At 42.8% G+C, this 13,129-nt stretch overlaps 1 protein-coding gene across 1 annotated transcript in view; it reads left to right on the forward strand.

Annotated features, from left to right (window-relative positions):
• LOC149327750 (calcium-activated chloride channel regulator 1-like) overlaps nt 1-13,129 on the forward strand; it is an 884,343-nt gene that overhangs the window by 803,107 nt on the left and 68,107 nt on the right. Inside the window, exon 16 of the mRNA XM_089564962.1 lies at nt 1,099-1,244. Coding sequence (XP_089421088.1) covers nt 1,099-1,244 — 146 coding nt within the window. The remainder of the gene's footprint in view (nt 1-1,098; nt 1,245-13,129) is intronic.

The following is a 13,129-nucleotide window of genomic DNA, read 5'->3' on the forward strand; positions in this document are numbered from 1 at the left end:
GGCACATATTACAGCTTTCGAATATTTCATCATTGATGGAAGGTCATTAATATACAGGGAAAAGAATAGCGGCCCAAGCACGGAGCCCTGAGGCACACCTAGATTAATGCTTTGTGGTAGTGAGGCTAAATTGTTCACGACAACATATTGTTTCCGTCCTGTAAAATAGCTTCTAATTAGATCACAAATTTTCCCTCTTAAACCGTAGGTTTCCAATTTCTGTTGTAGTATTGTGTGATCAACCGTATCGAAAGCTTTTGATATGTCTAAATATACTACTATGGCCAGCTTGTTATTATGCAGTGCAGAATTTATAAGTTATGAAAGAACAAGAACTGCGGATGACGTTGACCTTTGGGGCCTGAAGCCATGCTGATTATGACATATAATGTTATATTTATTTAGAAAATTTTGTATACGTTTACAAAGAACCTTTTCAAAAACTGTATTAATTGCATTTAATTGACCCACCTCAGCCACCCGATTTCCATTACGAGATATTTCGATGCTGTACCTGATGGCACCATTATTTTTCCCACAAACCCATTCGTCCGGACGTAGTCGTGCGGACAAGTTAGTCGTGCGGACAACATAGCCATATCGTGTTTGCGCATTAATAACCAACATGCCAAAGCTGCTGTATAGCAGTGTTTTCGTCGTCCTGTCCGCATGTCTTATTCCGCGGGAAGAGTGTAGCCAACGGTATAGTTATGTGCAAAGACGCCCGGTCTGGTAAGGCTACTTTGCAGCCGCTCTTCATAGGTCTCCGCCATCTGGCGAATGCCACCTGGGGATTTGGACCAAACACCCTAAGTACGCTTCCTCTCAGCCAAGGAACCGCCTCGTCATTGCGGCTCTTTGGACTTGACCATTCGTGGCACCGCCAGCAAGCGCTAATCACATGTTGTACGAGGGTCGTAAGTCACCATCATCTTCAGCAGCAGCCAAAGGGACGTCCATGTCTCTCCAATTAACCCTGTCCTTTGCCAGCACCGTTTACCAAATCCCTGCAAACTTGTGTATTGTTGCGCGCAGTCACAAACTCTCACACGGCAGGACGATGGTTTCAACCGCTGTAACGAGTGTGTGCCCCTGCAGTGGACCACGTGGAACTGCGCTGCAGCCGTCGTGCCAGCGAGCTGGAGGAAAGTTTCCGGCGAGCCGTCCAAATCAGGGAGCCGGACCTCCTCAGAGGGAGCCTTAGCCCGATCGCCGCCCGGAAACGCCACGAACTGCTCTTCCAGGTACTGTTCATTCTGCCCGCCTTCCGAACTGCTCTTCCGTCGTAACGGTGACCATAGGCGTGAACCGACATCACCACTAGAAGGGGCCAAAACGTCCCATGGTCTTGCAGCGCTCGTGACACCGAAAATGAAAACTTAGCAAGTTTTAACTGCTCTTTGTAACACAGTAGCATACTATACGGAAACTCATGATCAGTAGATACATATGTGGCAATATACGGAGGGCTTCAGGGAAGCCCGCCGCAATATTTTGAAAATAGGCTTTGTGAGATGAAGAACTTACCAGTGTTGGCGGACGTCAAAAAACAGGCGAATCACGTTAACAAGTCGTAGAGTGCGTAACGCGTTAAAGTAACTGATCGCATGTAATGTAATCGCATGATGAGTTTTCCCTTCTATGCTTTATATTGCACCCCTCTTTCGCAATAAACCATTTGGTTGTTAGTCAGCGCATGTGTTTGTCTCATCTTCTTCCGTCCCGTCCGTCAGCGCTGTTTTGCCGTACCATTCAACATGAACCAACCAGCCCGACTCAGCCCTCTCCTTGGAATCAGTTACATTTTCTTGTAATTTTGTAACTAATTGGTTACATTATTTATATTCTAAAGTTAGTGGTAAGTCAACTACTTTTTTGTAATTGATTACTGTTAATCACTGACATTTTTTAAAAGTTCTCGTTTCAAGAAATACCACGCGAACGCTCTGTAGGGACCCCCGTCCTGTCATATGGCGCCGTAGCTTACCTCCAGCTGCACCCAACTAGGCGACTTCTACACAAAGCATCGAAGCCTTGCGAACCAAGCACCCTTCCAACCTGTGCATGCACTGAGACGTGTGCAGTGCAGCTGGTGATCTCTCCACGGGGAAATGTGGGGCAATTAGCGACAGCTCCTCTTGAAAATTAACAGAGCGTAGCGAATTACCAAGAAAGCTGGAGTGGTTCATTGTCATCATCAGCCTCAATGACAGGAAGGAAAATAGTGCAATAGTAACCGATGACGTTTCTAATTTACCGCTGTAATCAGTTACAGTTGAGATTCTGAAATTACAATTGTCAATGATTATTTATTTTCCCTAACGTGTACGAGATTAACTACTAGAGTGATTGACTAAATTTTCATGCTCACTTTTTTAACTATTACAGATAGGCTTCTGCTTGCAATGAGGTTTGTAGCTTGGCAGTAGTAATACGTTAGGACCGATGCTTGGGTGAGCTGGTATGCTATCTTCAAGAGGGACAGCGCAAAACAGACAAGGTCTGAAGGAAGACGCCCATAGACAGGCGCTGACTTGAAACTAAATGTTTTTTGCTTGGAACGTGGAAATAGATAGATGAGGCTCCAAACAACGATACCAAAGCGCAGGGGTGATACACACTTGTCCATGCACAGGAAAAAAACAAAATGATAGAACAGCGTTACTTCCCTGCAGATAGTAATTCCAATGCCTTGGCTGACAATGCTAACGAGAGACTGCAGAAAAATGCGTCCTTTAACCAGGTGATTTGGGCGGCTTCAATAATTTCTGGAGTCAGCGTTATGGGGTGTCTACTCAACACTTTTGTTTGTTGGAAGTCTGGCTGGCAAGTATTGCTCCCACAATCTCAGGCAGTGGCTGCCCAGATGCCCTTTAACTGCATTGGGAACACTCTTATTGTGCTCGCCTGGCCAACCTAGTTCCACGTTCCAAGCAATAAACCTTTAGTTGCAAGTCAGCGCCTGTCTGTGTGTATCTTCCTTTAGTCCTTGTCTATTTCACGCTGTTCTTGAAACAAGTAGCCACATCAATTTATAGAATTTTGAAAACGCCTTCGCCGCTGTTGCTCAACGCCACTTCTCGTGCGACTAGGAAACCGTGTGTCTGCGGGGATCGCAAAACAATGGCACTGTGTAACGCACGAACCGCGCGACCATCTCCAGAGCACTGAAGTGGCGAGGAGCATCGCAACGCAGGCGGGGAAGACAATGTCACCGAGAACGCGAGTGACTTGATTTCTTTGGCATCGCCTTGCAGGCGCGCGATTTTGGAATGGTGCGAGAAATGGTGCAAATTTGTCAAGTCAAAGCACTGAGGGTAATCGTATTTTCGAAAATCTAACAACTGATATGACTATTACTAACGCCCGGATACCAACCACTAACTGCAATCGGTAACAGTTAAAAAGTTGACTGTTTAGAATTTAATTGTTCGCTTTCGTACTTAACAATTTTCCATAGTTTTTTTTATATCTGCAGCACTGGTGTTACTATGCCGCAAAAAGCATCTGTTCACCTCAAAAACATTTTTTATATATAGTGGCGGGCTTCCCTGAAACACCTGGTATATTCAAAGAATTAACACAACCCAATTTACGTCCTCCTATTTGTTCTCTCTAGACACTTCTTACAATTGTTCTCTAGACACTTCTTACACCGAACCGCAAGGGGTGGGACAAGGAATCGAACATAGTGCACAGTCTATGGAATCAAAAGCAGGAAAAAGATTCTCACCGATAGCAATGGCTAGCGCATCCCTAACGTCTCTGTCTGATGCTGCAAAGTGCACTAAGAAAACAAAAAATGAACATATGCAAAATATTTACAGCTAGCATGTGGGGAAAAAAATTATCGATCACAAAAAAGTAGTCTGCATAAAGGTCTTTTCAAACCATCCCGATCTGAATCCGAAATAAATTGGGCCAGCACGAAACTGAGGCAATGTTTCAAACTCTACCTGGTTTCTTTTTGCACCAACCAGACTGCTCAGAGCTTGACTCTGCGCTTGTCCGATGCAAACAGTTCAATTATTGATCCAAATTCGGTTGATATTCGATCTCCTGCTCCTCAAAAGGCAAAAGCAATACGCGCAGATGTTCATAGCACAAGTTGAGCTTCGCTTTAAAGATTACGCTTCAGAAACCCTTCCACACGAGAAACTGGTCACAGGTCGTGGCGACACACATGAATCCCAGGCCCCATGGTAACGGTCGCGCGTAATTACCGCGCGGTGTTATGCCTTTCGAAACGTAATCACTCACTTCTGAAGGAACCAGCGCACAAAACACAACGGACAAGAAAAAGGTGGTACACGACGGACAGGAGCGCTGAACTTACAACTTTATTTCGGAAGTAAAGATGCAACGTATATATACAGCCATGTCAGGGAGGCGTGTCACACAGGGAAAGCAAGAACAAGAGAAATCTACAAGGTCATGATGAGACAAGTGGCACAAGCAAACCAAAAACCTTAACTAATATAACATGTGAAGGTGACCAGTTTCAATGGAGGCAAGAAAAACAACAGGGAAAAAAAACAAGGGAAAAAAACGCCAGACCTCGTGAAGATGAAAAGTGATACTAATAACAAAAACCGATAAAAACAAAAAGGCAAAAGCCAATAAAAGCGATAAAAGCAATAAAGTTAACAGGGCAATGGAAATGAAAAAGATAAGATGCCAACAAATAACACGGCAACAAGTACTAACAGCTAAAATTAAGAAAACATCGCGGAAAAAACTAACAGCTAAAAGGTAAAACCCACAGAAACATAAGGTTAAGTCTTGTGTAAACAAATAGCGGAAAAAAGTTGGCGGGAAAAAGACGGTTGCATAAGGTGGGAAGTTAAAATGCTAGTGCCTCGAATTTTGTGCCAGATAGGCGAGTTCTTTCTCAGATAGCGACACTGAAGGCTGGCTAATGCACTTTTCTTTTAACGACGCTATCGTGATTGCCTCAACTATTTCACGGGGCCTCGTGTTTCTGATTGTGGCTATTACCCGAGTTTTTTCGAAGTGTGGCAAACATCCTGTTTCTACATCTTTGCAATCCCGACAATGGATACCAATGTGACGGCACTTTTGAACATTTGCGTTGTAATCATGTTCTTTTAGTCTTTCATTTAAACAACGCCCTGTCTGTCCAATAGACTGCTTCCCACAGGACAGAGGGATGGAATAGACAACTGAATCGGTACACTGCACAAAATTCTTCTGGTGCCTGATATTGCATGTACTCTCTTTTTTACGAGTTTCATTGACCTTTCTGCAAAGCTGGGAAAGTCGCTTTGGGGCACTAAAGACGACTTCAACTCCAACACGTTTCCCAATTTTCTTAATGTTGTGCGAAATGCGATGCAAGTAGGGCATAACAGAGACTTTCTTTCTATTGGTGTTGTCAGTCGGGGCAGTCGAATCGGGTCGTTTTGATTTTTTAAGCATTGCTTCAGCGACTGAGGCTAAAAGCTTAGTGGGGTAGCCAGCATTTTCTAATCTAATTGTTTGCGCTAAAAAACTACTCTCAATTTGGTGTTCACACGATTTTACCAGCGCATTTCTAAAGATTCCTTGAACTACATTCATTTTAACCAACTTAGAGTGGGCTGAGTCAAAAGGAAGTACCGGCTTCTGGCCCCTTGGCTCATAAGACCAGCATAGGTGATCACACTTGAAATGAAGGCCCAATTCTAAAAATCTCAAGGACCCATTATTTGGAAGTTCATGTGTAAGGGTTAAAGGAGATAAGCATTCTAAGAAAATGGCCAATGTTTTCGAGACATCAACTTGGAAGGTATCCTGATTGCAATCGAGAAAAACGAGAAAGTCGTCTACAAAACGAAAAATCTTTGTTACTTTTGTACCCTCCAACCGACTGCTGACGTTTTTATCAAGTTTGGCTAAATACAGGTCGCTCAATAAAGGGGCAATGACGGAACCAATACAGATTCCTTTCTTCTGAAGAAAAATCTTGTCATCCCATTCTGCAAAAGTTGATTTCAGATAGGCTGCTAGAAGTTCCAGGAAACCGCTTACTGCAATACCACATTCATTTTGAAAGGAAACCGGACCAAACTTGTCAATACAGTCGTTAACGCATTCCAGCAGGTCGTCATGTGGGATAGAATAAAATAAATCCTTTACATCAACAGAAAACCCTAAAAGTGGTTTGTTGTGCTGGGTCTTTAAAAACTCAACCACTTCTCCTGCGTGCTTAACAACGAAAGGATCATCAAGAGTCAATTTTTTTAGATGAAGCTGCAGAAAGCTGCCAACACATTCAGTGTCGCTATCTGAGAAAGAACTCGCCTATCTGGCACGAAATTCGAGGCACTAGCATTTTAACTTCCCACCTTATGCAACCGTCTTTTTCCCGCCAACTTTTTTCCGCTATTTGTTTACACAAGACTTAACCTTATGTTTCTGTGGGTTTTACCTTTTAGCTGTTAGTTTTTTCCGCGATATGTTTTCTTAATTTTAGCTGTTAGTATTTTTTGCCGTGTTACTTGTTGGCATCTTATCTTTTTCATTTCCATTGCCCTGTTAACTTTATTGCTTTTATCGCTTTTATTGGCTTTTGCCTTTTTGTTTTTATCGGTTTTTGTTATCAGTATCACTTTTCATCTTCACGAGGTCTGGCGTTTTTTTTTCCTTGTTTTTTTTTCCCTGTTGTTTTTCTTGCCTCCATTGAAACTGGTCACCTTCACATGTTATATTAGTTAAGGTTTTTGGTTTGCTTGTGCCACTTGTCTCATCATGACCTTGTAGATTTCTCTTGTTCTTGCTTTCCCTGTGTGACACGCCTCCCTGACATGGCTGTATATATACGTTGCATCTTTACTTCCGAAATAAAGTTGTAAGTTCAGCGCTCCTGTCCGTCGTGTACCACCTTTTTCTTGTCCGTTGTGTTTTGTGCGCTGGTTCCTTCAGAAGTATGTATTACCAACTAGCCCAACAACAAGTGTTGCTCAAAGGTAATCACTCACGCCACACCCGCTTCCTTTGGTGCCCCGCGGAGACTTCTTATTACGGCGAGACCTACTCTCCGTAGAGCGGGAGCTGGCTCGCTCGTCTTGTGGCGACAATCTTGCACACGCGCGGATCACGCATCTGCCACGGAGACTGCCGGCCGCCGTGTGCGACTTGGATGAGCGAGGAGCCACGCGAGGTGAGCGGAACCTCGCTCCCCCCGAACCCCTTTTGCTGCGAGAGCAACACTCCGATAGCCATAGCGAGACCTCGGTGGCCGTAGCTACGCTGACCTTGTTTCAATTGGTCGAATTATCGTGACGTCACATTGCGCGAATTTCAAACGGGGCCAATTCTAATATCGCTAGTAACCGAGCAACCAATTAAAGGGATCTTATAGTGATGCTCCAAGTAAGTGGGATTGAGTTTAGTTAATTGCTTAATTAACCAATTGGTGTAATTAAACTTTCTAGTCAGACCACACAAATAATTAAAACCGAGTAGGAAATTGATCGAGTTGGGGAATCGAACCAGTGCCTCCGGAGTGCGAGACGAGCACGCTAACCACTCCGCCATGCCAGCTCGATGATTTGGAATGAACAAAGGCGCGTCTAGCTAATACCATCTTTCCTTTCCTTTATTGATGTCAATTTTTACAAATTGGAGGAGACTGAGGTAAAAGCTGCGACAGTGCAGCTTGAGAGGCCCTCGACCCCCTTTACATGTGGCAGCGCGGTGAAGCACAACATACAAAACATAACATACACAGGTCACCTGTCCCGGAAAAACAATCATAGAAGATAAGATGAAAAAGAACTCTTACAACACACTACATAATCGGTCAAAACCACATGAACTCAACGAAGTCTTAAAATTTGAGGGGCTTATTTTTTCGATACTGATGCCATTTTCATTAAGGGAATTTAATAGGCGCGGTAAATTGTTCTCAAGCATTTGTTAACTGTAAGTTGTCCAGTGTGTTTTAACCTCCCACTTTTCAGAGTGACGCGTACTGTAAGCGGGCACGCTTAAACGCAAATTAGCGATGCCAAGTAATTAGCGATGCCAAGCTCATTGAACACATGGTTGCAAATCATATAATGCAGATTCTAAATACAAATTCAGCGCTTAGTTCATGTCAGCATGGTTTTAGAAAGGGATTTTCAACTGTTACGCAATTAGTCACAGCTATCCATACCTTTAGTGCTGTATTAGATACGTCCGGACAAGTAGACGTCATTTACCTCGATTTCAGTAAAGCATTTGACAAGGTTGTGCACAATGAACTACTACTCAAACTTAAAATAATAGGAGTACCTGCACCACTCATAAAATGGATTGCTGCTTACTTAAGGCATAGAAAACAGTATGTGGAGATTGACGGTTTTAGTTCCCCTCCTCTCGAGGTCACCTCAGGTGTTCCGCAAGGGAGTGTGTTGGGTCCCCTACTATTTTTGGTTCATATAAATGATTTAGTTTCTGCCATTGATGAAAATGTAAAGGTTAATCTGTTTGCTGATGACTGCATGCTATTTAAAGAAATACGATCGGTTTCGGACCAAGCCCTGCTTAATACTGCTTTAAATGATGTTTCATCATGGTGTACAAAATAGGGAATGTCACTAAATCCTAACAAAACAGTATTTATGCGTATCACAAGGAAGAAGGTGCCTCAAATGTTTAACTACACCCTCAATTCTACAACTGTAACTCAGGTAACCAAGTACAAATACTTAGGCGTAATCATTAAGGACCAGCTCACATGGAGTGACCACATTAGTCATATAACTTCTTCTGCAATGAAAAAACTGGGATATTTAAGACATAAGATAAGGGGAACACCAAGCAATGTAAAGAAATTAGCTTACGAATCCATTGTTAGGCCGAAACTCGAGTACGCTGCCGGGGTATGGGACCCTCACACGAAAAAGGACATTGCACAGGTAGAGAAAGTTCAAAGGCGTGCTGTGCGCTTCATTTACAATAAATATAAAACCTCCGAATATCCATCTCTCCTTATGCAAACAAACCAGATAAAACCTCTCAGCATCCGAAGAAAGATAGCAAGAATAGAATTTTTGTACTGCTTAATTCAGGGAAAGTTTGGCATCTCGGCAAGTCCTTATGTTACTCCATCATCAGCTCGAAAAACGCGACACACACACCCCTACAGCTGAACCTCACTTCGCAAAAACAAACTCCCATAAGTTTTCATTTTTTCCGAAAACAATCAGTGATTGGAACTCACTACCGGAAGAGGTTTTTACGTGCCCTAATTTCAAAGAGGCCATTACCAATGTCTTTTAACCCCTGAAAATGCCCTTCTGAAACGTGTATTTGTGACTATTTTAGATGTGACGAAGATGTATATCGGAGTGATTTTATACCTGCATGCATGAATTTTAAACATATGTATGTACGTAAGATGTTCTGTAAGCATTTCTTGTACAATTTGCTTCTGCCCTTCCTGCTTGGACCAAAAAGGTCTGCAGTAGCAGGTAAATAAATAAATAAATAAAATATAGAATTATGTTTCTTTATACCAAAATAGAATTCACGCCGGAGTCGATATGTGTAAATATCTCGAATTTTTTTTACGTTATAACTCTGGAAGAGAGGGTCACTATGTTCAGTGTAGGATGCATTGACAGTAATACGTAAAGCCCTTTTCTGCATGTTGAAAATATTATTAAGTTTTAATTGAGTCGTTGTACCCCATACCAAAAAGCCATAATTAATGTGCGAGGCAAACAGCGCATTATAGAGTACTAGTTTAACAGGAGTAGGAAATAAATATCTATTGTGATTTAACATACCAACTGTAGTGCTGAGCTTCTTCAAGACTAACTCTGTGTGGTCGCCCCATTGTAAGTGGTTCGAGAAGGTTACACCGAGAATTTTAAACGTATTCACGACCTCAATATGCACAGACTCGTACATTACACTATGGTTCTCTGGGGTTTCTCTACCCTGGATACGAAAAATTATTGCTTTGGTTTTGTTGCAGTTTACCTGCAGACAACATGAACTGGTGGCCGAGTTGGTCTGACATATCTAGTGAAGCAGCGCTACGGCACAGGGCCAAAGGGAAGAAAGGGACGAACACAGCGCTGTGTTCGTGCCGTAGCGCTGCTTCACTAGACCTGAATAAACAGAAAGCCTTAAGCTTAAGTAAACGGAACACACCTCAGCGACATCAGTTGGCGTGAAAAAAACTAGAGCGCTATTTCTCGGCACTGGGATATCATTGGCGAAGCTTGTATTTGAGACTGAGTCTTTCACTGTAAAGTATTGGTTAAACGCATCAGCTAATTCTTGGTCTTTCACTAGGCGTCCGTTTAATAAAATTTCTCTTGGTGGGTCTTCCTTTTGTTTTCGTCCCGTACGGGCGTTTTTATTTTTCCAGAGTTTATCACTTTGCCCACTGCAAGACATGAACTCCCGAACGTAATAAGCGTTTCTTGCTTGTCTTAACTCTTTAGTTAATTTGTTTCTGAAGGACTTAAAGGATTTAAGATGTTGTGGGTCTCGAGTTTTTAAGAATTTCCCATACATGCGGTCTCGTTTTCTGATTTTTCCTAAAAGCTGTTTGGTTACCCAAGGTTTTCGAATATTTTTATTTATTTTCTTCTCTTTAAACACGAAGTACTTCTTATATACCTCTACAAACTTAGTAATGAAAATATCATAGGCGCTCTCTGGTGTAGTCTGTGAATATGCTTAATCCCAACTCATGCCTCGTATCTCCGTTTGAAATGCTTTTAGAAAGTTTTCAGTAATGGTTTGCCAGGTTATGTGTGTTTTCTTCACATTCCATGTACTTTCTTGCACTTTAGCACCGATACATATTGGCATATGGTCACTAGTAAAACAACTTAGCACAGCACTCTCCACCTCTCCACCTTTCCCTCATTAAAATTCCTTTCGCTGTCTCAGCACTACAGACATATGACAGGTCACAATTCGTGACAAAAAGGTCAATCAATGTTGCAGATGTAGGGGTCACCCTTGTTTCTGTTTTTATAGCATTTGCGTATCCATATGTTGCAAGTAATCGTTCAAGGTCTGCTGTTTTGCGAGTCGCAGCTTTCATATCAATGTAGAAGTCACCACCAATTATAACTCTGTCTATTTTCACTGGCAAACAAAAAGAACTTTTCCAGGAGATCGAGAAAAGCACAAAGCTCCCCATCAGGTTGTCTATAACATGTATCAAAATGCAGACCTCTGGCTTCGACAGACAGCATATCGTAGTCATCGGTAACGCGACAGAAATCAGGCAACAGATCAGCTTTCATAGATTCATCTAACAATAATGACACACCTCCTCCACGTTTTGATGACCTGTTCAAGCAAAACGTGTTTTTGTTTGGCAATTTGAATATCTCAGAGTTTTCATTGTACCATGTCTAAACTGAACATAACGTTACAGTACCTGTGCATGTCGGCAAAATAGGCCTCTAGATCTGGGAATTTCTTTTTTAGCCACTGCACATTCAAATGGACACAGATTACTCGTTTTTGATCAAAGCCAGAAGTAAACCATTGTTCTTTTGTTATATGCATCAAACTGTTCATAAAGAAAAATAGAGATCAATAATGCCCTCAGAGAGAAAGGACGTTTACAAAAGTAAAGCATCGAGATCACTTTCGCACTTAATGACTGTTGCAGATGCACCTGGAGCTTTACGCACAAGAACCTTGCCGCCTGAATGCCAGACGAACTGATAGCCAGATTTTTTTGCCCAATATTTAGCGAAAGTGAGCAGATTCCTAGACCGAGACGTCATTTTTTAACAGATGTAGCGCTTGCCATCGGAATCATTTAGTTCCTTTCTTTTTGACATGAAAGCACTTTTAAGTTCTTGACGAGAGCAGCGCATGATTATCCCTGGAATCTTTCCAGGCCTACATGGCAATCTGTGAAGTGCCAGCACGTCCTCTCTGGTTACTTCTTTTAATTGAAGTTCTTTCGCTAGGTTATTCACTTTTTCTAAAAGATCTTCCCCGTCGGTCTCGTGGACTCCATGGATCTCAATATTAAGGCTTCTGCTACGCGACTCAAGTGCATCTACCTCTATCCGTAACTGTGCCATTTCCTTGGTAGCGCCAGATTTCCCAATGCAATCGACTTTACGCCTGATATCTTTGAGTTCTCTTTCTTGGGTATCTTGACGCTGCTGTATGGCGTCAAAGCGGTCCGAGAGTAGCTGTATAGATTCTTCTATGCCATTTACCTTGGTTGGCAGGTCGAGCAGCATGTTTAGCTTTCGGTCCGTATCTGATAGTTTAGTGATCACCTCACTATAAGACTTCTTCTCAGCTGTGCTCTTGCTTTTTCCTGGTCCACATACTTCACATTTCCATTTTTTGGGGATTTTTTTTAGATTTGACCTGTTGTTCAGTGACGCCACAGCCTGTTCCAACATGAAATGAGAATTCACACTCTGAATAGATCAATGCAAGACTGCCATCGCTCATCACACATCGGCAAACGTTACACCGATCCATAATGTATCAAAAAACCTATGTTGACGATGTTATCGCTTCAGTTTCAGCCTCGCACAGTCAACAGCCCACCACACTGGCAGCAAGCGGCAGAGCGCGTGAAAAACAACGAGAAAACCACTAAATAGCAGGTTACTAACCTGTGGCAGTGGAAGAGCAAAGATTAAGCACGCTGGGTGCGATGCGCTCCGCCGCTGCTGCCAAAGTGACGGGAACCGCCCCAGCCGTGGCGCAGCTCGCAGCTCGCAGGAGGAGCCAAACATTGCAGGGACTGCAGCGCAGAAAATGACAGCGACGATAAATGTGAACTGATGTACAGGCAATGCAGTGTCATAGGGAAACACCGAGACACATTAACAAGAGAAATAATAGAAGCTGCTATGATTATTAGACTGCAGGACGAGTGCATAAGCGCACCATCAGTGGCATTGTCCCAGAAATAGATGAAGTATCTAGAATGTGAAATCTGACACGTGCCGGATAACCGCCGTTACTGTACCCTTGCGCATGCCTACAGCTATTCTTGTATATTTCTTTTCCCGTTCTGATAGCCAGGTGGTATAAAAACCCTACTGGTCTCGAATAAAACTTATTTGACAGTCAGCGCTGTTGTGTCCCCTTCTTGTTCTGTGCCGTCTTTGCGCTGGAATAATGAATG

The sequence above is a fragment of the Amblyomma mixtum genome, chromosome 10, assembly GCF_055824585.1.
Source record: "Amblyomma mixtum isolate Tamu chromosome 10, ASM5582458v1, whole genome shotgun sequence".
Lineage (NCBI taxonomy): Eukaryota > Metazoa > Arthropoda > Arachnida > Ixodida > Ixodidae > Amblyomma > Amblyomma mixtum.